This window comes from Muscardinus avellanarius (assembly GCF_963383645.1).
Source record: "Muscardinus avellanarius genome assembly, chromosome: 18".
In the NCBI taxonomy this organism is placed as follows: domain Eukaryota; kingdom Metazoa; phylum Chordata; class Mammalia; order Rodentia; family Gliridae; genus Muscardinus; species Muscardinus avellanarius.
The window spans coordinates 7,354,387-7,381,444 of record NC_137804.1 but is presented as its reverse complement, the minus strand read 5'-3'; the positions used below and the strand labels follow the sequence as shown (position 1 = coordinate 7,381,444).

Genomic DNA, 27,058 nt, shown 5'->3' with positions numbered 1-27,058 from the left:
GAGCAGCGCGGAGCAGCAGCCTGTGTGGCTTCAAAGCCAGCACACCAGGCACAAGGAAGAAAGCACAGCTTTACTAACTTACAGAAAGCTGGGCTGTGGCACGCCTGTAATCCCAGAACTTGGGAGGCTGAGACAGGGGGACTGCAGGTTTGGGGCCAGCCTCAGCTACTTAGTGAGACCCTCTCGACCTACTGAGACCTTGTCTCAAAATAAAAATAAGGGCCGGGCGTGGTGGCGCACGCTTGTAATCCCCGCACTTGGGAGGCAGAGACAGGAGGATCGCGCAGGTTCGAAGCCAGCCGCACGTGCTGGCTTAGGAGACCCTGTTTCCAAATAAAAATGTAAAAACAGGTCTGGGAGTGTAGCCCGGAGGTAGAAGGGCTTCCAGGAACCCCAGTACCACCAAAAAATAAAAAATAAAAAAATAAATAAACAAATATAAAAATAATAGGGCTGGCGGTGTAGCTTGAAGGTAAAATGCCCTGGTTGAATTCCCAGTACCAAAAAAAAAAAAAAAAAAAAGAAAAAGAAAATAAAGAGAAAGAAAGAACCTACACGGTCGCTTTGGTAGCAGGAGGAGGGCACCTTAAAGGGACGCAGTGCCTACTTCTGGGAGACGGAGTGGCCGTGCTTCGCATTCTTCCTCTGGAGCTCTGAGCTGCACTCAGGATGTGCAAAACACACTCACGGCCTTGCGGCACCTGTGCTGGGTGTGGCCACCTGCCCGCCTCAACAGCTCTCGCTCTCACCAGGTTCTGCTCCCTCCGTTCTAGGCCCCATCCTCATTTTTGGAAGGCAATGTTTATTTTGTGCTATTATAGCTCAGAAGCATGGAACTTGTGTTTTTGGTTTCTTAAGGGCACACCGCTAAACGCCCACCTGGAGCTCAGGACAGACTCTGGACATGGGCTTTTGAGCTGGAAGAGCTGAGATTTCACGGGCTCTTGGGGATGGACTTAGTGCATTTTGCACTGTGAGGTGGAGGTGAATTAAAGAACTAACTCCAATTCTATATGATTTCTTCCAGGAAACAGAAGGAGGAACATCTTGCATCATTCTCAAGCCAGTAATGCCTGACCAGAACCAGACAGGACATTACAAGAGCTGCAAACTACAAACGACTCCCAGCAGCAAACTATGACTGTTTTTATAGTATACGCACAAAACTCCTCACCCAAATATGAGCAAATGGAGTTAAGAAATACACAAGAGGAAGGGTACCGCATGGCCAGGAAGGGTTTTCTCTAAGGATGCAATATTCAAAACTCAACCTACTGCGTTAGCAGGCTAACGAAGAAAAATCAGCTATCAATTCATATGATGCAGAAAAAAAGCACTGGCAAAATTCCACACCCATCTATAATTAAGATGCTTAGAAAACTAGAATTAGAGGCAACAATCTCAACTTAATAAAGAATATTTACCCAAAATGTTCACTGAAATCACTTATAATGGTCAAAGACTGAATATTTTTCCTCCTAAGATCAAAAACAAGGCAAAGAGCCAGGCATAGTGGAGCAGGCCTATAATCCCACTACTTGGGAGGCGGAGTCGGGAGGATTGCAGGTTCAAGGACAACTTCAGCAACTTACTGTGGCCCTCTGCAACTTAGCAAGACCCTGTTTCAAAATAAAAATGAAAAAGGCCAGGCGTGGGGATCAGAGCCTGCTGTGAGGCAAAGCCGGTGCTGGGGCCTCCAAGGCCGGGATCGGAGCCTGCCATGCAGTGAGCCTGTAGCCGGAGCCAGCAAGGCCGGGATCAGAGTCTGCCAGGTGGCCAGGAACTTGCAATGCAGCATAAACAGAGAAATATCACAGAAGATAAAAAAATCAGATGCTTTCCCTAATATGCAAAAACTAGGAATAAATGGGTAATAGGAGAAAATCTGATTGAAGAAAGGGCCCTATGGAGGAGCAATTAAGGCAACCAATCAGAGGGGATGGGATGGGGAAGGATGGACTCTCTTTAAAACTCATGATGTACTTAAACAAATGTATCAAAGTTAATCACCAATCAAATATGGAATCGAGGGAGAAAGAAGGGGATTAGATAAAGGCTAATTGGATGATGTGTACTTGGATATCCTCACAAGTCTTGTATTCCATTGTGATGTTTGACTACAATGCACCAATAAAAATATATTAAAAAAAAAAAAAAAGGCCAGGCGTGGTGGCACACACTTGTAACCCCCGTGCTTGGGAGGCAGAGACAGGAGGATGGCGCAGGTTCGAAGCCAGACTTACTGGCTTAAGAGACCCTGTTTCCAAATTTTAAAAAAATATATATAAAATGGGTCTGGGAGTGTAGCCCAAAGGTAGAAGGGTTCCATCCCCAATACCACCAAAAAATAAAAAATAAAAGTAAAAATAAATAAATAAATAGAAATGAAAAAGGGCTGGAGGTGCAGCTCAGAGGTAGAATGCTCCGGGGTTCAATCCCCAGCACCATACCAAACACACAAACAAACACGGCAAGGGTCCACTCTCACCACGTGATTCAACATAGTACTAGAAGCTTTATCTAGTGTAATACAGCAACAGAAGGTAAGAAAGCACAGAGATGAAAAAGGAGGAAATAAAACTGTCCCTGCTGCAAGTGACATGGTGGTCTTTGCAGAAAATCTATGAAAACGCTCCCAGAACAAGTGCCCCGCAAAGTGAACCAACATCAACATCAACTGTGACTCGGCGTCAACCACGGACGCACACACAGAGCTTCAGGTGCCCACTGCGACTGCTCAGAATGTATTCTACTTAGCTGTAAGCTAACAGAACCTGGGACGAAACTATAGGAGGTAAAAGCTGAACACTAACGCTTGTAACAAGAAATGTAAGCGCTAAATACAGTAAGGGTATAAAAAAGAACTAAGTAAATGAAGAGATATTCCATGTTAATGGATTGGAAGGCAATTCTGGACTTAAGACAGTTACCAAGAATATACAAAAAAATAAACGTATTAGAATTATTGAGAATTAGTAAGGTTGACAGTTATGAAATTAATATAAAGTAAATAAAAATGGACTTCCTTCCTTTTAAAAATGGAACAGTACTTCAATGCACGTATACACCCTTGTTTACCCATTCATTCGAGGCCCACCCAGTCCCATTATGAGCCCTTGCAGGTGTCAAGGGGCATCTGGCCAAGGGGACAGAGCTCCATGATCGGTGCTTGTCAGGACTCGGGAGGAAGATCGGAGGCCTGGGTCTGAGCTGCCTTAAAATGGGACTGCGAATGAAACAAACGTCTTCCTCAGGTAGTCACTTTTACTACACTGCTCCTAGAGACATCCTTCATTAGTGAGGGCTGAAGATCCAGAAGCACTACCCTGCCAGGGTGGTGAGAAACTGGCCTCGCACACCACGCTGGCCCGCTGCCCACAAGGGCAGCTCGGCTGCTGCCCCTGAAGGAGATGTGGTCCTGACCTGAGCGACAGGGCGCTAACCCACCCGCACCAGCACCAACCTTCCTGTAAACAGGTGAGCGTCCTAAGACACAGCTGGGTCAGCTAAAACACAGGTATCACCTTCCCCTCTGAACATCCAGATCCAGCCAAGGGGATCATCCAGGGGAGGCCGACTGACTCCTATGAGAACCAGCAATCCAGAGCCGAGATCTGCCAGACAGTGTGTTCCACCTCTGTGAGGACTTGAAAGGGGACAGGAGAGCCAGGCGCTTCAGAGCTGTCACACGTTGTCATGGCAACTGGCTCCACTCTGACACCAAGAAACTTCCCGCCATGTTCCCAGGCCCCCATGTCCTTTTTGTTTTAAGTAATTCTTGAAATTCTTTTCAAATAAAACCCTTTGAAAGCCTAGCTTCCTACTGTCATTCCAAGACCTGGCTATTCCTGTGGTCTGGTCTTTGCTCTCAGGCGCCGGTCCTCTGTGCAGTGGCGGGCAGTGAGAAGGGCCTGGCGGCCACCACGCTTTTAACTTTAAATTCACCCAAGTCATGCTGGCCTGAACCTAAACGCGGACTAGGCTGGCGCGTTGGGATGGGAAGAGGGTCCCGCTTCTCCACCATGACAAGGGGGTGGGGAAGAAAGGCCAAGAGAGAAGCGTGCAAGGAGCCCCGGGAGGACAGCACCCTGGCACACTCGGCACACGGTGCTCCACGCCGTAGGCGGCGTCAGCTGCTGCACGAGCAATGATGGAACTGCGATCGCAAGGTGAGCAAGCGAGCCACACGACGGCCGCCACGCGCAGCAACATGTGCGGAACTATTTACAGCAAAACAGTACTGGGCAGAAACAGACAGAGGAGTCTGCTGATGGGGGACGCGGGGACTGGAGGGACGCTGTACTTGATGCAGGCTGCAAGGTTAGACGGCCAGAGCTCAGGCGGCTCGGAGTCACTTGGGTCCTGGGCGGATGGACGCAGAGGGGGACGGCTCCCCTGGGATGCGCCACTGGCTGCCACTCACATGCGGCCTCTTCCGCCTCTCTGCAGTCAGCCACCTCAAAGGCCCTTTGGCCCAAGTGGCCTTGGGAAGTGTAGGTCACAGCTGCAGTTTTAATAGGTAACGGTCTTGGGGGCAGCAATTCTAGTGTTTTCCTGGCCTTGAAATATGCAGAGCAGCCAGCTTCATTGCTGGGCATAAACATGTACAGAAGACAAGAAATAAATCAGGCACAGCAATTTAAAACCCAATGAAACCAGGCAGAGAGAACACCAGGTCTCTGCAGTAAGAAACCCAGACAATAGTCAACTCTCGTCACAGCACTGTGGAGCGGGAGACGGGCCAGGGGATGCGGTGTCGCCTGTGCCAGCCCCGGAGGGCCGCGTCTCTGCCTCAGCTCTCCACTGGAGGACGGTGCTGGCACCAGCAGGCACAAGCACAGCAAGCTCCTCGCTGGCAGGAATGGCTTTGGATTTCTTTCTTCTTCTACTTGTTGATTTTGAGCAGAACTAGAAACTTCCCCCAAACTGATTTCTCACGTGATTTCTGACAAAACCCAAGCCCAGAGTGTGTGTCAATCAAGAGTCATAGTCCAGGACTGGTTTCCCCCTCCAAGAACTCGAGAGGGCAGAGGTAGGGGTCAGGCTGCCGCGAGGGCCCTACAGATGGCTTGATGGTCAGCCCACAGGTGACCCTGTCACCGCCGCAGAACCCAGTCCATCCCAAGCCAGGTCACAATCATCCAGCCACCGCAGACCACGGTGCCAGCGGCTGCTCCAGCTGGGGTTCTAATCCTCCAGCCCATGTGTCGGGCCAGCTGCCACTCTTGGGAGGTGGCTGAGCCTTCCAGAAGTGGGGCCAGCTGGAGGCTCCAGGTCATGGAGGGCCCGCCCGCCTCCTCCCGCTTTCCTTCCTCCCTGGCTTTGCCGCCACACACACTGGCCGTGCCGTGCGGGCTCCCACAGGCTCCGAGCCGGCCAACCCATGACGAGCCTGAAGCCTCCAAGACTGGCCAGGAGACCTGCCGCCTTCTTACGCTGCTCATCTTGGCGCTCCTTCCAGTGATGGAAGCAGCTGGCACTGAGGCGGTGCACGCCTCCTTAGGCGGCCAGTGCTCCACGTGGGAGGAGCACCTGCCCGCCTCCTCCCTCCTCCCTGGCTGGCTCGGCTGGCAGAGGGGAGGAGCACCTGCCCGCCTCCTCCCTCCTCCCCAGCTGGCTCGGCTGGCAGAGGGAGGCCGCTTCCTCGCCGCACTTCCCTCTGTGGTTCTCAGCTTCTTCCTTTCCCTCTCCACAGGACTTGTGGGGAGCACCGTGCTGAGCCAACGGCTGGTCATCAGACTGGCTCTCCAGATGGGCACGGCTTCTGGGAATGCGTGTCGTCTCCAATCCCGAGAACCACGCTTTCCATGGCAGGAAGGTGAACGCGCAACTCCAGGCCCCACGTCCCTCCCACTCTCGCCCAGGTGGACGCTGGGAGAACACGCCAGAGCCAGGGAGTCTCAGCAGCTGGGACGAGGCTGTTGGCCAGGAGCCACCAGCATCTCCCCTCTCAGGGGCAGGCCGGGCCCCAGAGGCAGGGGCTGCCCACTCAAAAGGGCCAGGGAGCGGGCTGCCATGGTGGCTCATGGCACGCACGTGTGTTCAGAGTGTCTGTGAGGCCACAACTCACACCTGGCAAAGATCACACCAGAAAGAAGACACACGGGAGCCATGGATTCTCCAGACTAGACAGAAGCAAACCCGGCAGAGACGGCAGCAGAGCCTCCCCGACCCTGCCACAGGGGCTCCGAACTGGCCTACGCGTCCACCTCTGGTACAAACAACGAAAGAAATCCGGTGAATGGCTGTAATAACACGGAAGCATAAATCTGCCTGACCTTTACGGAGGACAATCTGGCAATAGGTAGCCCTCCTCAACCTCATTCTGGCTCTTTTGAGGATTCTCATCAAGGCAAGAGAGAATGTGTATGTTGAGATGTCCTCTGCAGGAGCGAACTCTTTGTGGATTCATTCCTCCAAAAATCTCTAAACGACTGCTGAGAGCAAGAGAACTCTGGGGCAGAGCTTCCTCCACACAAAGACCTCGGGAAGTTGAAGTTGACTCCCTTAGCTTAATCCCACAGGAAAGCGCTCGCAGACCCACCACCCGCTCAGCATCCGTGTTTGCAGACTGCTCATCCTTCCCTTCCCTCAGCCCAAAAAGGAGCCCGGCGCCCACCGCGCCCCGCCCACCCGCCACCCCGGCAGGAGGGCCGGCTTACCCTGTCCCAGCTGAAGCACAGGCCCAGTCGGTCCAGCTGTTTCCTCATGTGTTTGATATTACTGCGAAACAAAGACAAGCGTGACGTTAAAGCCTCGGAGCGGCGCCGCCCAGAGACGCGGGGGATGGCGCAAGTCTAGTTATTCCAGGGAGCGTGAACCACTGGGAGCGTGAACCACTGGGAATCAGTGAAATACCGGCATCCTAGAAGACACCCACTGACTGGACACACCACAGTCCACCACAAATCACAGCAGCCTTGGCCCCGGGACTGCCCTTCCCCTCGCCATTCAGACAGACGACCCTTCCCCTCGATACACGTGCTCCTGGCCCATCCACATCCTGCACTCAGCACAGCGCTCAGCCAGGCAAGTACAAGTTCGGAAGAGATCGAGGCCGTGTGCTGCCGCGCAGCTTCAGTCCCAGCTGCTCACATCACAGGAGGCCGGGGCAGGAGGATCGCAAGTCTGAGGCCAACCGGGCAACCTAGCAAGTTCCTATCTTAAAAATGTAAAAGGGATGAGGATGTAGCTCTGTGGTGCAGCACTTGCTTGGCAGGTATAAGGCCCTGGGTTTGCTCCCCAGTACCACAAACACAGCAGCAGCACAAACCCTCCCTAAAAAACCCCAAATGGAGCCGGGCGTGGTGGCACACGCTTGTAATCCCAGCATTCGGGAGGCTGAGACCTGGAGGATCGCGGTTCGCGGACAGCCTCAGCTACTTAATGAGGTCCTCTGCAACTCAGTGAGACCCGGTTTCAAAATAAAGAATGAAAAATAGGGCAGGGGGTGTAGCTCGGAGGCAGAATGCCCCTGGGTTCCATCCCCAGACCAGCAAAAAAAAAAAAAAAAAAAAAAAAAAAACCCAAATGGACAAACTGTGGGGATTAAAAAAACAAACAAGCAGTTCTTTATCAATCCAACTCTAAACCCTAAAACTGTCCAATAGGAAACAGGGAAAAGAGCGAGCTAATCCATTTATAATACAGCTTGGGATAAAACATAAATCCTTTTTCTCTTTTTAAAAAACAATAACTAATTCACTTCCATGACAGGTTCTCTCAGTGCAAGCAGAATGAAGTCACGAGCCCCCTAAAGGAGCCCTCCAAACTGTCTCTGCATAGCTGGTGAGAGCTTCTTAAGTTCCAGGCCCGTGTTTAGCACGGTGGGCAAACGCTCTCACTTTCATCCAATCACAGGAGGGAAGAGCTAGGATTATCCCGTTTGTACAGATGCGTGAAGCAAGGCGCAGAGAGGCTAAGACAGCTGCCCACGGGAGCAGCTGGCGGGAGAGGCAGGCCTCGGCCTCGCGGGGAGTGGGGCCACCCGCCGGCCCGCGCTGGGAGGCAGCAGACCCCCGTCGGGGCCAGACGGTGAGGCCTCCCGCTTGGGAGCCACACGGGCACCGTGCGCAGCTCTGCCCTGCTCACAGAACAGCAGGGCGCTCTGCAGTACGTGCATCTGACTGGCTCTAACAGGACTGTGTCTACACAACAGACAAGGAGAGATTCGGCCCGCAGTGGCAGCTTGCCAAGCCTTGGTCAGCTTACATCAAACTTCAGCCTTGTCTGGTCCGTTTATTTGAAACATCACTTCCTTTTCTTTGCATCCCTCCCATTAAACTAGAATTAAGCAAATGGAAAACAGAAACTAGGGATTGGGGGGGAAGAGAAACAGGAATAAGGGTAGAAGCGCAGGATGCTGTTACAGGTAGCCTCGGGCGAGTGGAGCGGGGCGGGACAGGCACGGGACAGGAAAGGAGGCGGTGTCTACACCTCGAAGCTTGAGGGGCAGGGAGGTCTCAGGTCTCTGTAGAAGGGCTGAGGCAGTGAGCCTAGAAGACTCAGCCGTGTTCTGGTGTGGGAAGAGAAGTTTAAATGATAACTTAAACTACCACTACTAACAATAGTAAACTAACGGTCAACACTATGTCAACAGCGTCACTGTCCTCAGCACTTTTATTAACTCAGTCAATCCTCGTGATGACCTAATAAAGTAGCTACCGCTCTGGCCCATGTTACAGATGACAAACTGAGAGGCACCGAGACGCCACATGTGGAACACTTCTTAGTTCACACGCATAACTGGAGCCGAGCGCGGGGCGCACGCCTGTAATCCCAGCACTTGGGAGGCTGAGACAGGGGGTTGCAGGTTTGAGGCTAGCCTTAGCAATTTAGTGAGGCGCTCAGTACCTTAGCAAGACTCTGTTTATCACACACACACAAAAAAAAAAGCCGGGCGTGGTGGCGCACGCTTGTAATCCCAGCATTCGGGAGGCAGAGACCGGAGATCGCGGTTCACGGACAGCCTCAGCTACTTGGCAAGGCCCTTCGCAACTCAGTGAGACCCTGTTTCAAAAATAAAAAGACGAAAAACTAGAACTGGGGATGTAGCTCGGAGGTACAGTGCCCCAGGGTTCCAGCTCCAGTACCACAATAAATAAATAAACAAATAAATAAGATAGAGCTTGCTCTAATTAAAAATATGTTATCATTCCTAGGGCCCCTGCTTTCCAGCCACTTCCTCGGAGGGCTTTTCATCTTTCGTTGCCCAGGTCTCATCAGGAGGACAAGGCTGGCCGAGGCACAGGGAGACTGGGGTGCCCCAGCCTGGCTCCCAGGGCCCCCCGTGTTCACACTGACTGTCTAAGTGCGCTTGCTCATGAATGGTGGAGACAGAATAATTAACACTCAGAGAAGATTCTGACGGAGTGTTGAATATGGGTCGACTGCTTGAGAAGACAGCATTATGGAGATTTAGCAAATAAATTATGACCTTTTTCTTCCCCAATGCATATACTCAAAGGAAGAATAACTTGATAAGTTACAAAGCATAAAAATGAACATATGAATGAATAAACGCCCAATGTTCTTTGATAGTTGTAGATGAGAGCAGTGTGTTAAAAGATAAATACTGACTTGCAGTTCCATTTGTCTTGGCAGGCTGTAGTGTTTCGCTTGCTTGGCTTCCTCTCTCCCATGTACGGGCTAATCGTTTTTTAAGGTTTCTGTATACAAGTGTTTGGACATGCCTGTCAACACGTACCTCTGGGTCCAGCTTTCTGGGTGTAAATTCCTCTCTATGGCAGCATTCTCAGCAGGCAGTCCAAAAGCGTCCCACCCCATGGGGTTGATGACCTGCACCAAGAAGAGAAGCATCAGCCTGGCAAACCGCTGGGCCCTGTGAGCATTCTCCCCTGGGCAGCGCTCTCTCCTGCCAGCTGGCGTCATCCCTTTCCCAGAGATTCCTGACCCTGTGTTTGAGAGCCAGCTGGATGCCTGCGGATAAATAAGCACAGGGAAGAACTTAGAAGGTTATACACGAGCCTCACAGCAGGGGTCTCTGAGCAGGCATTCTCATGAGAACCCTTTACTTCCTTCGTCTTGTCTGTATTGTCTTTAATATACCTAACCTTTTTCTTTTCTTTTTTTTGGGTGGTACTGAGGGTGGAACCCAGGGGCTTTCTACCTCCGGGCTACACTCCCAGACCTATTTTACACTTTATTTGGAAACAGGGTCTCACTGAGTTGCCGAGAGCCTCACTAGCTGAGGCTGGCTTTGAACCTGGGCGATCCTCCTGCCTCAGCCTCCCAAGCGCGGGGATTACAAGCGTGCGCCACCACGCCCGGTGACCCCAACCTTTTTCTAAAATTATAAGAAGCTTCCTTCGATTCCAAAAATATGCACTATAAGCATATACATATAAGTTTACAGGCTTTCAAAGAGCTCATCTCCTGGAGAACTCTCCAGCTAGGAAGCTGTGCTGTCCAGTAACCCAGCCACACGGGCTAATGTCTTCAAGCTTGTTTAACTAAAATCAAGTAAAATAAAGCACTCAGCTCTCAGTCTCACTGGCCACCTTCCCAAAGTGCATGAGCCACTCGGTCCATGAACAAGAGCTGTGCCTGCAGGGCCAGTGGACAGCGCTGTCCGAGCAGGCCATCCCGGCCCCTCCCCGGGGACCCGCAGATCCTACACACCACTGCACACCTGCCACACCCCCCCAGCACAGCGTCTGTTCCTCCTACCTGCTCCCTCCCCAAACCCAAGCAACACTCTCCCGAAAGGCTCATTCCTCATTTCTTCCAGGACTAAGGGCGTACCCCACCCTTACCCACGCTGCGAGGGAACACGCTGAGACAGAGCGGGACAGCTGCTCGGGCTCCACCACCGGCACCTGCTCTGGGCTGTGAAGCAGCCCAAGTGCTCCTGACCCGCCGCAGGCCAGAGCCCCGCCTCTGACGTGAGACGCGCTCCCCGCGAAGCTTCCTCATCTCTGCTCAGTTTCGGGGTCTGTGTCCATCCCCACCTCTGGCAGCCAGTGGCTCAGCCACGGTACCCTTCTACACCCACCCCACTCAAATGGTATGCACACCGCGTCCCGGAGCGTGCCCACCCAGTGGAGAGCATCTATGACGCTGCTTTTCATCACCAGGTCACAGACACATGGACAAGATAGAAGCTATGTGCACATGTCTTTTTTTTTTGGTACTAGGGCATCTGCCTCCCAGCTGTACCCCCAGCCCTATTCTCTAGGTTAAATTTTGAAACACGGTCTTGCTAAGCTGCTGAGGACCTTGCTAAGGCTGTTCTAAACCTGCAATCCTCCTGTCTCAGCCTCCTAAGTCCTGGGACTAAAGCTACGCACCACATACACAAGCCCTCAGCCGTGCAGCTTCAGGACCTGACTAGACAAAGCCCACTCCAGCTAAGCCCCGAGGGCTCTACTCCTGCACCCTTCCCACGGAAATGTCTGAGAAAACAGAGCAGATGAGGAGCCGGCGGAGGCGGGATGCTGAGGAGCTGAGGACCTGGCTTCTGCACGGCCTCCAGGGACCCTGCACGTAACCCCAGGATCTGTGAGAACAAAGCTCCCGCTTTGCTGATGCTGGCCCGAGCCAGGCTTCAGTCCCAGGCAGCCAGAGTCCTCCCTGGCAGCCCCTCTTTGGGCTGTGGCCTCTCCTGAACACGGCCTGAGCTGGACGGCGAACGTCCTGGGTTCCCCAAGAGCCTTCAGCGCTTTCCTTTTTCTTTTTAATTTTCAAGAGCTTAAAAAAAAATCCAACGCGGGGTCGAGTGCTGGACTACTTGAAGGCTCTGTGACAGTTCCAGAGAACAGCTGAGTTCAGCTCCAGCTGCGCGGGGAATTCTCCCAGGGCTGCTTCAGCAGTGCGCAATGTGACTGTTGTGTAACTGTTCCACAGGAAGGGACAACTTAATCACCACGTGGCGTCTCTGCAAGAACTGCCAGGACGGCACCGGCCCAATGCTTCTGCCCGCTACCATTGTTAAGTCGTCCATATTGTAAATAGTCAATAGGACACTGCCCATCCCTCCCTCCCTCCCCCCCTCCTCTCTCTCTCTCTCTCTCTCTCTCTCTCTCTCTCTCTCTCTCTCTCTCTCTCTCACACACACACACACACACACACAGAATCTGCATTTACATAATAGACTTATTCATTTCTATTTTTGTTTTCAGATGGAATTAACATGAGGAGATATTCTTAGTTCACATGTTATCCAAGCTGTCTATAAACACAAAGTTAGAAAAATCTTAAAAAGTTTAATATTTCAGATTCTTACCAAAATTAGCAAAAATCAGTGTCTGCCCTGGGAGAAGAGCAGAGCAGAGGCGGTGGGAGGCCTTTCTGCAGTTCGGAGTCAGGAGATCTCTTCCCCGGGACCGGGTCCCTGTCCTCGGCTCGGGGTGTACCTGGGCCGGCCCAGGCGGGGGCCCACTGTGCTGTGGGAAGGCCCCCTCCTGCGGAGGGGCAGTGAGGACCTGCAGGAGGACCACTAGGGCCCTCACGAGCCTCCATCCCTCCCGACTTCCTGAGAAGTTGCTGAGGCCCACTGACGTGGCAGAGCCGATACAGCCGCCTCGCGTGCCGGCCTGGAGCGCGTCTTAAACACCGTTTGGACCAACCGCCTCCATTCTAGGCGGACGATGCAGTTTCTAGCTGGGGACGCAGCTCGGCGTCAAGAGTGTGTGCTTAGCACGCACAAGGGCCCGGTTCAGTCCCCAGCATGGGGGCTGGGGGGCTCTGATGCTGTTTTCTGCCCTTGGTTTCTTTATTCCAAGACCATCCAAACCACCCAGTACCCCTGGAAGAACTCTAAACTCTTCCTTTGGGTTTAAAAATTCTTCTTCCTTTCTTTGAACCACCATAACTTGTTTTAGTTCTCTGCCAGTTAAAGAAGTAACTGTACCCATAACTAACGTGTACCCTCAAAAACTCAGCATCTGCATTCCCTCTCCAGTGAGTACCCGAGGCCTCCACGCCGAGGGCACCTCTGCTTGGGCGTGGGTGCTTTCTGCAGCTCCAGACGCTCCCCAGGTATTGGGTTTATTTTTCACATCTACTGAAGATAGACTTTGAAATATACAACACATCAACTTGGAACAATGGGAACGTGACATCACAGAGGGCAGCAGATGTCTCAAACGATCATTTAAAATAATAAATGTAAAAATATACAGAAACAGAGTCAGGAATCCCAGCAGCTTACGGTGGCACTCCATAAGTAAACTTCCAGAGTCTAGAAAATGATTAGCAACACCTAGTTCTTATAGCAAAAATAAGTGAGGAGCCGAGGGGACTGCAAAGCACCCAGGCTAAAGGGCAGGCACGGCGCGAGCCCTCGCAGCCCAGGGAGACTGCGGAGCGGCTGCAGCCCAAGGCTAGAGGGCAGGGCACGGCGCAAGGCCTCGCAGCCCAGGGAGACTGCAGCACTGCGCGAGCCCTCGTGGGCCAGGGAGACCGCGAAGCGGCCTACAGCCCAGGGCGGACCTCGCGCAGGGCCCAGATGGCCCACGAAACGTAAGTGGGTTAGTGGGGAGCCAGGGGCCAAGGGGACTCCCCGGCTTCTCCATCCCTCCTGACCTCCCGCCTCACCCAGGTTTCCTACAGTTGAAACAGAGCTGGAGGAGCTGACCCGAGCTAGAGACACGTGGCCCGAGGGGCCAGCCTTCAGCGACACAGAGCAGTACAAGCCCTGGCTCCAATGGCAGATCCGCCGAGCCCCGCAAGCCAGCCAGGCTGTGAGAGCTCAGAGAGGCCAGGCTGCTGCTGCAGGGCAGACAGGAGCTGGCTGGGTGGGACAGGCCTGGGCCTAGTCCTGGGGCCTTGGCACCCGCAGGGCCTCTGCCTTCCTCCAGCTGGCCTGGGTCTCAGGCTGGCGGGAGGCTGCAGGGCACACAGACTAGGGGAAGGATGCAGATCCGTGTGACAATGCAGGCGAGGCTCTGGAAGGCTGTGCCTGGGGAAGCCTGTGGCCGTTGCCGAGGGGCTGGCCGCCAGCCAGGAGGCCAGGCAGGTGGCCTCGTCCAAGCGCGCTTCTCTCCTGAAAGGGGCCACATGGGATTTTAGGGACAATTTTAAAATAAATAGAAATGAAAAGAGCAAGCAGCAGGAACAAGCCAGGGGAGCCACGACACGAGGGTGCTGAGGCTCTGCCAACCGGCTGCCCGGCCTTCCACCCAGAGACAAAGCTGCGCCCACATAAGTGTAACAACCCATCAAGCCCGGCACGGTGGGCACACTTGTAATCCCAGCATTTGGGAGGCTGAGACAGGAGGATCATGGTTCACAGACAGCCTCAGTTACTTAGTGAAGCCCTCTGCAACTCAGTGAGATCCTGTTTCAAAATAAAGAATAACCTGGGCGTAGTGGTGCATGCTTATAATCCCCGCACTTGGGAGGCTGAGACAGGAGGATCACACAGGTTCAAAGCCAGCCTCAGCTACTTAGTTAGTGAGGCTCTCAGCAACTTAGTGAGACCCTGTTTCTAAATAAAATATAAAATAGGTCTGGGAGTATAGCCCAGAGGTAGAAAGCCCCCCTGGGTTCTGCCCCCAGTACCACCAAAAATAATAAATAAATAAATAAATAAATAAATAAATAAATAAATAAAAAAGAACAAAAAATCGGGCTGAGGGTATAGCTCAGAGGTAGAATGCCCCTGGGTTCCATTCCTAGTAACACACACACACACACACACACACACACACACACACACAAACTCCGCATGATTCCATTTGGATATAAAAATCAACTGAGTCAGCCAGAGCAGAGCAGTGAAGGGCAGTGCCTAGGCCCAGTGAGGGTCCTCGGGGACGGGGCGGGCAGCCAAGCTGGCCAGCTCCAGGCAAGGTCCAGGCAGCAATGTCTCCCTTCAAATGATACCTCCCGGGACCCTGGAAAAACCTGGAATCCATCAGCTGCTTTCACACGCCATGGAGATTTAAAAATCTGGCAGTGTGCCCATGGGCTGGCAAATGGAAAGCCAACTAGGCACACACTGTGCTCCCTTATGCGAGGGTCCCGTGATTTCTCATGCTGGTGGGGGGCTCTGCAGCCACACGGCCCCCACTCCCACAACACAGCCCCCATCCCCCACCATGACACACAGCCCTCATCCCCTATGACACAGCCCCCACTCCCCGCCACGACACGCAGCCCCCACCCAAACACAGCCCCCATTCCTCACGACACGCAGCCCCCAACCCCCATGACACAGCCCCCGTCCCCCACAACATGCAGTCCCCAGCCCCAACACGACACAGCCCCATCTCTCTCCACCACACGCAGCCCCCATCCCCCGCCCCTGCCGCCATGGTGATCAGTGAAGAGGCCCAGGGGTGAGCAGTGCGGTGGCGGCTTCCTGCGGGGAGCACCCTGTGGGGTCCTGCACACTGCCTCTCGCCGCCCGGCTCCTAGACCAGAAGGTGCCGGGAGGCCAGCCCAGGCGGGGCGGGCAATTCGATCTCGGGCCATCTGTGCACACGACATATGAAAACACAGCAGAGGCACCAGATGGAGCGAGCCGTAACTAAGTCATCAGGCATTCCGTGAGCTTCCCAAGGAACCGACTGGCAGCACAGCCGCTCCCGATTCCTGAAAGAGGGTTTCTCTCCAGCTTCAAGGCCGCTGCTCAAACACCAAGCTCCAGACCCCGTGTTACTGCTGCTCTTCTCTGGGTTCACTGGAAACTCGCATTCTGGCTTCCACAGGGTTCTCATGGTCACTCAGAGGCCTGCGCCAGGCTGAGGCTGTAGGCAGGTCTCATCGCAGCTTTGACTAACGCCCTTGAGCCTCGAGTGACCGTCAACCCAAGCCTTCAGCGCTCCGCTCACAGTCCACGTAGAACCTGTGCTGTGCCCACAGGGGCCAGCGGCCTGACCTGCGCTTTCTCCCATCCAGGTGGTCTGAAATCTCCAACTGGCAGGAGTCATTAACTCTTCAGGTGACAGACACCACAACGTGACCTCCTTTTTCCGTGAGACTTCTTGCCATCAACGCCAGTCCAGCAACTGTGGCAAAAGGCGCAATCACCTTCCTAAAAGAAGTCTTCATAAAGCAGCGGGAGGGCAGGCACAACTGCACGGGCCTGGCAGGTTGGGAACAGCAGGTGCCGGGGGTCCAGGAGCGCACCATCACTGTAGATTTGCTAATGTGCTTGGTGTAAATCTCCCACTGTAGTGCCTTTCAAGCCAAGGAGAGGACTATGGAGGAAACTGGGTGGGGGCGCACAGTCCGCCCTCGGAGCCGGTTTGAGCGGCTCCTGCCCACAGCTGGCCCCCGGCATCTCCTGGTCACAGGCTAGGTGTGGTGAGCCGCCATTGAAAGATGGCGCCGGCTTCCTGCCTCTGAGTTTGATTAGGCACATGGCTGTGCAGGAAGCAACTCCATATTTGGAGGCTAGGGTTGCGTAACACATGACGTGGTGGTGACCTGACGAGCGTGAGCCAGTGAGTGAGTGAGATGTGGCAAGAAGTGATTGGGGGAGTTAATGTTTATAATGCCCTGCGCGAGGCAGATCTTCGCCATTCCGCCATTACGAGTATCCTGAATAAACGGCTTGCAAGAAGAGCTTCGTGTCGTGTCTTAATCGCTGGTCGAGGGACGCGACAACTGGTGGCCCGTACGGGGAAAAAACAGCTCCCGTGCGTGAAGCTCAGAACTTGCTGTCGTCAGGGAAGGTGCACCGGTAAGTCCCCTGGTAAGTTGGGGGGTCCGCGAAAAATGCGGGTAACCGCTCTCACCTGTGGATAAGGGGAGAGCAAATCCAGTAGAGCTGCGATCAAAGCAGACGGGAAAGTGACAGTAGAGCTGCGATCAAAGCAGACGGGAAAGTGACAGTAGAGCTGCGATCAAAGCAGACGCGGGAAAGTGGAAGTAGAGCCGCGGTCAAGCAGACGCGGGAAAGTGGAAGTAGAGCCGCGGTCAAGCAGACACGGGAAAGTGAAAAGTAGAGCCGCGGTCAAGCAGACGCGGGAAAGTGAAAGTGGAGTTGCGGTTAAAGCAGACGCAAAAAAGTGAAAGTCGAGTTGCGGTCAAGCAGACGCGAAAAAGTGAAAGTGGAATTGCGGTTAAAGCAGACGCGGGAACGCGAAGGTAGAGCCGCGATCAAAGCGGACCATTTTTGAATTTCATTTTGAGCTTAGTTTTGGGATGGGGGCTTCACAGTCTCATCCAATTTTTTTGGCTCTCCAGGAGCTACTTTATTCTAGAAGTTTAGAATTTAGAGAGTCTACTTTAGAGAAATTTTTAAATGATTGTGACAGAGCTGCTCCATGGTTTGCTGTCTCAGGTAACCTGACAGTTCCTAGTTGGGAAAAGCTTGGTCGAGATCTTAAATATGCCAAGCAACAGGGAAGCCTTAATCCCTGTGTTCTACCTATTTGGAAATTGGTCAGAGGTTGTTTAGAAGATCAAAAATATGATGATGCTATTAAGGAAGGGCAAACCGCCCTCGAGTTACTCAAAGAACAGAAATCTGAAAAGCATAAGTCAGAACGGGCAGTTAGTGAAGCAAAGGAACCTTTCCGTTCCTCACTCTATCCGAATTTGTCTGAATTTAAAGGGCCAGACTCCTCTTCTGATTCTTCTGATGAAGAAAAGGGTTCGTTAAAGAAACAAATGGCCTGTGTGTCAATTCATTCAGCCTCGAAAAAATCTCGTTTGCCTAAATTAGATCCGGACTTTCCTATGCCCTCAGGTTTACAAGATCCTCCTCCTGGGCCACCGCCATCCTCCACTCAGGGATCTCATAATTCCTTTTGCCCTCAAGTTTGGTCACGTGTTAGAACTGAGCTCCCGTTGGCCTTTCCTATTTTTCAAGATACACAGGGTGCTTGTTTTTATGAACCCCTTGATTTTAAGGTCATTAAGGCATTAGCAGAATCAGTTCACATGTATGGGGTCACAGCTTCCTTTACATTAGCCCAAGTGGAAGCTCTGGCTAGAAACTGCATGACGCCAGGGGACTGGAATGGATTAACACGAGCGTGCCTCACCCCTGGACAATTTTTGGAATGGAAGGCCTTTAACATAGAATATGCCTCTGATCAGGCTGCTGCTAATGCTCTTGCTGGAAATCCTCAATGGGATCGAGATATGATTTTAGGACAAGGGCTACATGCCCAAAATCAAACCCGACTTCCTTTGGAAGTTTATAATCAAATAAATTTTTGTGCTATTAGAACATGGAAATCCCTTAGGAGCTCAGGGGAATCTGCTGGTAATCTAACCAAAATTAAGAACAAGTTGAGGTATTATGGCAGCTTGCACAGCTTGGATGTGAATGGAGATATCCTGGTCTCTGTGTTACCAGCGTTCAATATGAAAATTTTACAAAAGCCGCTAACCTGTCTCGGGAGTTGTCAATTTATCTTTTAGGCAACTGGACGGGAGAATTTGAAACCCAACTAGAGAGATTACGCACTGCCGTGGTCACCGTCAACTCGACTCGTGTGGACATCAGTTTGGCTGAAGGACTGTCATCTTGGATAACTCGTGCCATGAATCATCTAAAGAAATGGGCTGGATTGGGGGCCTTGATGGGATTATTGGTTGTGGCTGTGTTGTTTTGTGTCTGGTGCATTGCTCGTCTTCGCCAAAGTTTTAATCATAATACAGCCATGTTTATACAGGCCTGTGTGGCTATCGAGGCAGGACAATCACCCCAAGCCTGGCTCGTGGCAGCTAAGGCATAGTGGCTCAGGTTGCAAGGCAAAGCACTGCAGCTGAGGACACATGTTTGGTCCTCAGGAAGAGTACGCTTGACTGCACACGGGTTAGGCACCCAAGTACCCGTCCCTAGAAAAAGGTGCCAGTGATTAATAGGGGTCAAACCTCTGCTCTTACCTGTTGCCTATAAAAACAAAAAGGGGGAATTGTGGTGAGCCGCCATTGAAAGATGGCGCCGGCTTCCTGCCTCTGAGCTTGATTAGGCACATGGCTGTGCAGGAAGCAACTCCATATTTGGAGGCTAGGGTTGCGTAACACATGACGTGGTGGTAACCTGACGAGCGTGAGCCAGTGAGTGAGTGAGATGTGGCAAGAAGTGATTGGGGGAGTTAATGTTTATAATGCCCTGCGCGAGGCAGATCTTCGCCATTCCGCCATTACGAGTATCCTGAATAAACGGCTTGCAAGAAGAGCTTCGTGTCGTGTCTTAATCGCTGGTCGAGGGACGCGACAGCTAGGTGCTGGGTAGGAGCCAGTGCTGCGTGCTCCGAGCCTCACAGGACCAATGGGGCAGGCATGATTTCGTCGTGGTTTACAAGATGAGAGGAAAGTAGGTCTTGAGGGGGTGGCTGATGAGTCCAAGGCCGGCACTTGAAACCCAGCGGCCAGGGCCCGCCGGCCGTGCTCTCGGCCCCTCTGCCATCTTGCCTCTTCCCCTCCATGGTTACGAGAGGTATGAGTATCCCCACCCAGCTTCCAGAGGATGTGCTGCTAGACTGAGAGAGGGCTCGGGGAAGCAGCCAAGGAAGAGGCTCTGTCCTCTCCCTGTCCTTCCAGACCAGGCCAGAGGCTCCCTCGTCAATGGAGCCTTCCCCATGCCTGGGACGCTCCAATATTTTTATCTTATAATCTTTTTCCACTATAAAATTAATACGTGCTCATTAAAGAATATGGAAGCTATCCAACAGAAAGAAATCTCTGCAGCACATCAGCTATTCATGGTGCGCTATACTTTACTGTGTGAGCGTGTGTGTGTGTGTGCGCGTGCGTGTGTGTGGCACTGGGGATTGAACCCAGAAGCAGTCTTACAACCTCGTGCCTATCCCTATTTTATTGATTTATTTACTTAGTGGTACTGGGGATAAAACTCAGGGACATTCTACCTCTGAGCTACACCCCAGCCCTATTTTTTATTCATTTTGAAACAGGGTCTCACTGAGTTGCCAAGGGCCTCACTAAGCAGTAGCTGAGGCTGCCCTCGAACCGCAATCCTCCTGTCTCAGCCTCCCAAATGCTAGGATTACAAGCATGTGCCACCATGCCCGGCCCTATTTTATTTTTATTTTGAAACAGGGTCTCACTAGGTTGATGAGAATCTCACTACTTGCTGAGGCTGTCCTAGAACCCACGATCCTCCCATCTCGGCCTCCCAAGTACTAAGATTACAAGCATGTGCCATCGCTCCCACTTTTTATTTTGAAACAGGGTCTTGCTAGTTTTCTGAGAGCCTCACTACTCGCTGAGGTTGTCCGTGAACCTGTGATCCTCCTATCGCAGCCTCCCAAGCACTGAGGTCACAGATGTGGGCCACCATGTCCGGGGTATACTTTACCTCTTAAAGGCTGCCCACAGGCCCACCTACCGGTGGCTCATGGAGAGGTGGTGGAGCCTTCGAGAGCCGGTTCCCAGCCCTCCTCATCCGCGTTCACTTCCTGGCCACAAGTGAAGTGCGCTCTGCCATGTGCTGCCCACCTTAAGGGCTACGCCCCCATCAGAGGCCAAAGAACAGGGTCCACCTGATCATGGGCTGGAAACTAGAATCCTCAGATGGGAACTAGAAGCTCTCTCTAAGGTGACCCTCGGTATTTGTGACAGTGGTAGGAAGTGGGCACTCAGCACGTGGCCTGCCTCTGCACTGCTGGTGCATCGCCCCGTACGATGGCTCTACTCACGAGTGAGCTCCTCCCGGGACCTCGGGTTCCCACCCTCGCACTGGCCTTCCCACCCCATCTCTAGCCTAGCATGACTCCCGGCGCACGGCAGCCCCGCTGGTCCAGAGCTGTGTGACGATGTCTGGTGTGTGTGAACAGAATGTGGAGCTCGAGACGCCCTCAAAGCCACCGCGGTCCTCACAAGAGCAGCCTCCTCCATCCATCCTGAACACGCTCGGCTGCACTCTCGTCTGCTGAGGGGTCCTTCCTCACCTGCAACCCTCACATCCTCCGGAAGCACGCCTCGGTGCCGCTGATGGTGTGGACGCACCCGTGGCAGGGTCCTTACCTGCATCCCACGCATCCTCTGGAAGCGCGCCACAGTGTCGCTGATGGTGTAGACACGCACGTGGCCCATGTGCAGTTTGCCAGAAGGGTAAGGGAACATGGAAAGCACATAGAACTTGGGCTTTGACTTCTAGAAAAGAACAACAGCGAGCGTTTATTACTCATTTCTGGGAATTCTGCACACACTAATATTTTGGCAAGGTAATAACATTTTAAAACTTTCTTTTCACAAAACTTTTCGTTATGTGAGTGTACAAAAATGGCAAAATTCAAAATCTAAAGCCCCAATTTAAGCTAAAGAACGTCCAAAATCATGCTGAACAACCTCTAAATACTAATTACCTATATATATATTTTTAAATTTTTGTTTCTCTTTTGAAGACAGTTTCTATCTAGGTCATAAAGAACTCTTCCTTCCTCCAAATAAGCGTAACACACGCATCCCTTTGATGCAAGGACACAGGAGCTGAACTGCATGATGGGACCTCTCTGAGCACAAGCCCTCCCACGCCCAGGGCCCCTCAGGCAGCACCAGCAGGCACCGAGAAACTCAGCCAACGGGGACTGAAGGCTGGCGCTGCTTTCCAGGGGGCAAACAGGCACAGCCAGGTCAGCGCTCTGTAACTCTCCAGCCTCCCAAGCAGTGCGAGATGGGAAGAAAGTTGGAGGCCACGCAGGGAGTATGGCAGGCACCTCCCCGGGCACAGTGGTGCCTGTTCTCAAGGGCTGGAGGGTCGAGCTCCAGGAGAGGCAGCAGCCACTGCCTGGTTCCTCACCGGGGACCTGTTGTCCAAGGGAAAGGCCGGGCTTGCTTTACTTTCTGGTGCTGGGGACTAAATCCAGGGCCTTGCACGGATTAGGAAAGCGCTCCGGCACAGAGCTGCATCTCCTGGCCGAGGGCTGTGCGTAGTCAGCTCTCAGCCCCGCAGCAGGAGTTTAATAACTGCTGGGCAAATGCTGGCCTGTGGGAGCATTTTTACCACAGTGCATTGTCCCAGCAAGCTTTACAAGCCCTGTCCAGGCCATAGGAGGCCCCCCCCCACCAGGACTAAAATCCTACATGGCCTGTGGGGGTGGGGGTCCCCTGGAGAGAGAGCAACAGAGCTGCGCCTGGTGGTCCCTGAGGGTCCGGCCTGCTGCCGTCACAGCTTCTTTACCTACTCCTGCCTTCCGGCTCTCCCTTCCTAGAGCACTACAAAGCTTCCTGAAAGCTATCTTTCCCCAAAGCAACGAGAACAAATGAAAAATAGAATATTCATAATCCCACCAGTGTACAAGTAGAGAACAGTGCCTTCTACATTTGCAATTTGCACAGCTGATAATGGACAGCAACCATAGTCAGATGAGCAGAAGAAACCAGAAGTCAGATTTGTGACCTGTTCTCAAACAGCCTTCGGCAAAGCTTAGCAAACTGACAGCGCCGCCAACACACGGCAGAGCCGGAGAGTGTTTCTCCCAGTGAGCCACGCCTGCAGGAGGGGACGCAGAGCTCCAGAGTCACCTGAGCTGCTGAAGTGGCAGCTAAAAGAGGGGGCGTGGTCACGAGCAGAACTTGGAGGGGCCCGCAGAAGCGCGAGAGGACAGAGACGCGGGGATCCGCTGCCTTAGGAAGGAGGGCAGGCTGGAGAAGCAGCCCAGTGTGGAGCGCTGGCCTCGCTTGCACAAGGCTCGGGTTCCATCCCAGCGACACACACATGCACACACGCACGAGAGTGACAGAAAATCCTCGTAGCTTGCAAACAAGTCCCTCAGGAGAGGTGCAACAGCCCATTCTTTTACAAGGTGCAAATATAAAAGCAAAGAAACGCCCACTCTTTGAAAACAGTTTTCTTTATTCCTTCCTGCAATAGATTAGGCCCCTTTCCTTTTCTCTGGGAATTTTTAGGGATATAGGAAAATGCTTTGTTAGAGTTCTTTGGGAGCTAGAAAAATAGTAAAATCCCGGACATATGCTATTCTAGTTCTTCATTTTAAAAGTTCTACAGAGAACATTTTTAGCACGATCACCTCATTTTGATGCTAGTCTATTTCGCTCTATTATATTTAAGGATCGTGAACCCCTTTTCCACATAGAGCTTCCTCACTAGACTCTCATTTTTATTCAACAAAGATAAATCAGCAGTGAAATCAGATGGTCCCGCGACTAGGAAGGCACTGCTGGGAAAGCCTTCAACGCCCCTGGCCGCTCCTGCTCATGCAGAGAACGTACCCAGCTGCTGCCTGCCCTGCCTTCTGCTTTCCTGCATGAATTAAGTCATTTTCCTCCTTGGCAATGAACTGAGCTCTGCCGTGTGGGGTGGGAAGGAGGAGAAACGATGGGAGTTTATGGTATAACCGAGCAGGAATCTGAGTGAAAGGGGAATGTTCATAATTACATAAAAGTGTAAGAAGTTAAGCCTTAAAGAGAAATTAAGATTGCACGCGTGGGAGAGGATGGTGTTATAAGTGGGCCCTGATATTTTCTCGGCTTCTGACTGTGAGAGGTGACGTCTGCTCTGTGGATCGCGCTCTGAAGCTGTCGCCATGCGGAGAGGGGGGCGGACCCAAGAGCTGGACCTCGCTCCGGTCCCAGCTTTGCCACCGGCTGTGGGACTCAGCTTAAGCCCCCTGTGCCTTTCAGGGCGGGCTCTGTTGTCTGCTCATCAACATGACGTGAGGAGGGCTGGCGCGCGGCTGGAGCTCTGGGTCAAGCGCTTGGTGGAGGCCGGCCCGGCTCAGCCGCACACCAGCTGAGCACCTTGGCAGTTCCTACCCCAGATGAGGGCACCACACCTCTCCTCAGGGCTGTTTCTAGAGTCAGGTAGAAGGCCCATGGAGAGATGAGGCCCGGCACGGTAAGTGCTCATTAGATGGAAATTCTTTTTGACGCTGCCAACACATGTGATTTCACAAATCCATCGGGGTCAACTTCAAGTATCCCTGGTACCAGAGTGCGATCAAGAGTACTGCTGCAGAATCCACAGCACCAGTCAGACTCCCTGTGCCTAATAAAGATGGAGCACATGTACCTTCTCTCTACGTAACACTTCAGCTTGTAAAATGCTTTCAGCCATGTTTTCTCACTGGATTTTCAAAACAATTCTGTGAAATAGACGACACAAGGAGCCTGGGACTCAAGGAGGTCACGTGACTGTCCTGTCTGAGAATCAGGGAAGTCACGTGACTGCCCTGTCTGCGAATCAGGGAGGTCACGTGACTGGCCTGAGTACCAAGGCGGTCACGTGACTGGCCGGCCCACACTGATTTCCCAGGAGGCACAGTAAGTACAGCAGCCTTGCTCGCTCCTTACCAACCGGTCGCTCCACCTCCTCTTCCCATGCAAACCCTGACACACTGCCGCAGGGGACCACATGACAGCCTTAAGCCATTTCCCCAGTTAGAAACATGGTTACTTTTTTCCATTTAATGGATGCAGGTCTGAGGCCAGCCCAGCAACTTGGCACTAAACACAGCAGCCTGGCAAGACCTTGTTTCAAAATAAAAAGGGGCCGCAGAGACAGTTCAGTGGTGGGAGCCCTGGGTCCAGTCACCAGAACAAAAGACAAAATGCTTAAGGTTAATGAGCTGTCACACAGTCAATATCAAGCCGGGCGTGGTGGGCATGCTCGTGATCCCCGCGCTCGGGAGGCTGAGGCAGGAGGATCACACAGGTTCGAAGCCAGCCCCAGCTACTTAGTGAGGCTCTCGGCAACTTAGTGAGACCCTATTTCCAAATAAAATATAAAACAGGTCTGGGAGTGTAGCCCGGAGGTAGAAAAACCCCTGGGTTCCACTCCCAGTAACACACACACACACACACACACACACACACACACACACACACAAAATCAACTTCAAAATGTTGAGACGTCAATAATTCACAATCCAGGCTGAGAAGGGAGAAGTGCGATTCTCTCTGCTCCTGCGCAGCCCGCTGCTCCCCACAGCCTGTCTGCGAACTGCGCCGAGTGTGGAGCGCATCTGCGGACACGCTCTCACTTCCGCATGGCGGAGTCCAGCTTCACTCTAAGATGACCGTCACGCTCAAACCTTCCATCAGGTCATTTCGCTTGCTCTATAGGACATCTGTCTTACTTCGAGATTTTCTAAGCCACGCTAACGTCATCTTCCTGTTGAACACAAACAGCTCCCCTCTTCTCGCCCGGTGTCTGGAGGTGTCTGGAGGAGAGTGCTAACAGTACAGATCGGGAGGTGAACCTCGCCAGCCATGTCCGCGCCGGCCTGGCCTACCCGAGCCGATCCAACCGGGCCGGCCCAGATCACGTGACCATCACGATTACAAGGGACAGAAGGGAAGAGCGGAACTCCTACCCTGCTTTGCTATGACCAGACTCCAATCTCGGAGGGACTAATCACGCCTCCCACTTGTCACTTAGACCAGCAGCAAGAAACAAGGGCGGCATGTCTAAGACCGACCCGCTGGGCCAGGCTCCAGGGGGAGCCACTTCCCTCAGCACAACGCAACAGAACTTGTGGAGTGCTGCGCTGCGGCCCAGAGGCCTGCGTCCACTGACTGCTCCAGGAGCTTCTGCAAGGCGGGCCCCAACGCCAGATCACACCAGAAAGGGGCTGGTACCCCAACCGCAGCGCTGAAGGACATCAGGGAGGCCAAGGTCGTGCCAGGGAAGGGGAGGTCCCTGTCAGAACACATTAGCGCCTCTCCTGGACTCTCACATCTGCCCTGCTGGCCCGAGAGCCACGCCACCAAGCCATGGACCAGGAGCCTGCCGGTGCTCCTGGTGTGGTGAACTCCCAGCCTGCACCTGCAGCGCCATCATGCACACACCCACCAGGCTGGGCACTCCCTCCCTCTCACAGCCCTCCCCCCGGACACAGGTGCACCGCCGTCGTCGCCCCCACAGACCGATCGTCCGGGTAGGGCCACGCACGTTAGACCAGCTCGAGCCTGCGGCCCTCCTCCTCGGCTCCGAATACTCACGTCGGCTTCTGAAGAGTGGGAGGCCTGTTCCTTAATCCGTGGATGCCACCACTCCTCAACAGCCTTCCTGGTCTGCAACGTGTACTCTTTGGTCCACGTCCCCGTGGCGCTGTAAATCCTTCTGACACAGGGGGGGATGACTCTGCTTCCCCACTTGGTGACGTCTGGCCCACCGCTCAGCTGCTTTTTCAGGAGAGAGGCACAGAAACCCAGTCCCCGCCAAGCAGACGCCATGGTTCAGGAGGTGGGACGGTCCAGGAAGAGAGGACGGGTGGGCGCACTTGAGGCTGGACGGTCCAGGAAGAGAGGACGGGAGGGCGCGCTCGGGGCGCCCGGAACCTCTTCTAGGCTCGTTCTTCCCACCAGCACCGGCCAGTGGCCTGCCTGTTCACAGCCCTTCACTTCTTCTTTGGATCACTTTTTCTCTGAAAAGAATATTTTAGAAGTTTAAACAAAAATGTTTCATGGAATATAAAAGTGGCTCATGCCCCAGAAGCCAAAGCTACGCAAACCCCATAGAGAGGGAGCCGCCAGGCAGCTCCTGCGGGATCCGGTGCGGGGAGGCGCGCCCTCCTTGTCTCTGGGCCGCCCAGGTCTGCCGAGCAGGCTGCGCTGTGCCTCTCCTGGTGCAAAGCTCGCTGAGCACATCTTGGCTTGGCCCCAGGCGCAGCCAGCAGGAGGGATCTGAACACAGGCCTCTGAGGAGGACCACAGATCTGAGCTACGGTTAGCACTTTTCATACATATTACGAATTAAATAGCGCCTCCAGGCTAAGCCAGGGCGCAGCCGTTATTTAGAGGCCTGCTTATTCATTTAGTTCTTCACTCATTTTCCAACTCCTTAGGGGGTCTTGAGGCCCGTACGCTTTTCCAGGCACTGGAGAGACAGCAGTCCCCTTTTGTGAGCGTAGCTCAGAGGCAGAATGTGTGCTTAGCACGCAGGAGCCCTGGGTTCAATCCTCAGCACTGCAAAAAGCAAAACAAATGAATTCCTTCTGTCTGGCAATTACATGCTAGTAGGGAAGCAGAGAAGAAACCAACAAATAAATATATAACACACTGTGCAGCAGCAATGAGGCGATGCAGCTTTTTGGAAGAGAATGCACGCTGGGCCCACCAGGTGACCAGTGGCAATTCAAAATTCAACTTTACTGTTCTACTGGTTTCCTCCTAGGGAATTCTGGAAATGACATCACGGAAGAAGTTT

The 27,058-nt window shown here is 53.0% G+C and overlaps 1 protein-coding gene across 3 annotated transcripts in view; it reads right to left on the bottom strand.

Annotated features, from left to right (window-relative positions):
- The window catches only part of LARS2 (leucyl-tRNA synthetase 2, mitochondrial), a gene marked incomplete at both ends in the record, with an annotated part of 77,197 nt that extends 51,112 nt beyond the window's left edge, over positions 1–26,085 (bottom strand). Inside the window, 4 exons of one of the 3 annotated variants that reach the window (XM_080715225.1) lie at positions 6,663–6,723; positions 9,677–9,798; positions 20,914–21,042; positions 25,852–26,085. In XM_080715225.1, the coding sequence (XP_080571351.1) occupies positions 6,663–6,723; positions 9,677–9,798; positions 20,914–21,042; positions 25,852–26,085 (546 nt within the window). Of the gene's footprint in view, positions 1–6,633; positions 6,724–9,676; positions 9,799–20,913; positions 21,043–25,851 lie in introns of all 3 variants that reach the window. The other 2 variants (XM_080715224.1, XM_080715226.1) reach the window with 2 other exon arrangements.
- Between the last annotated feature and the right edge of the window lie 973 nt (positions 26,086–27,058).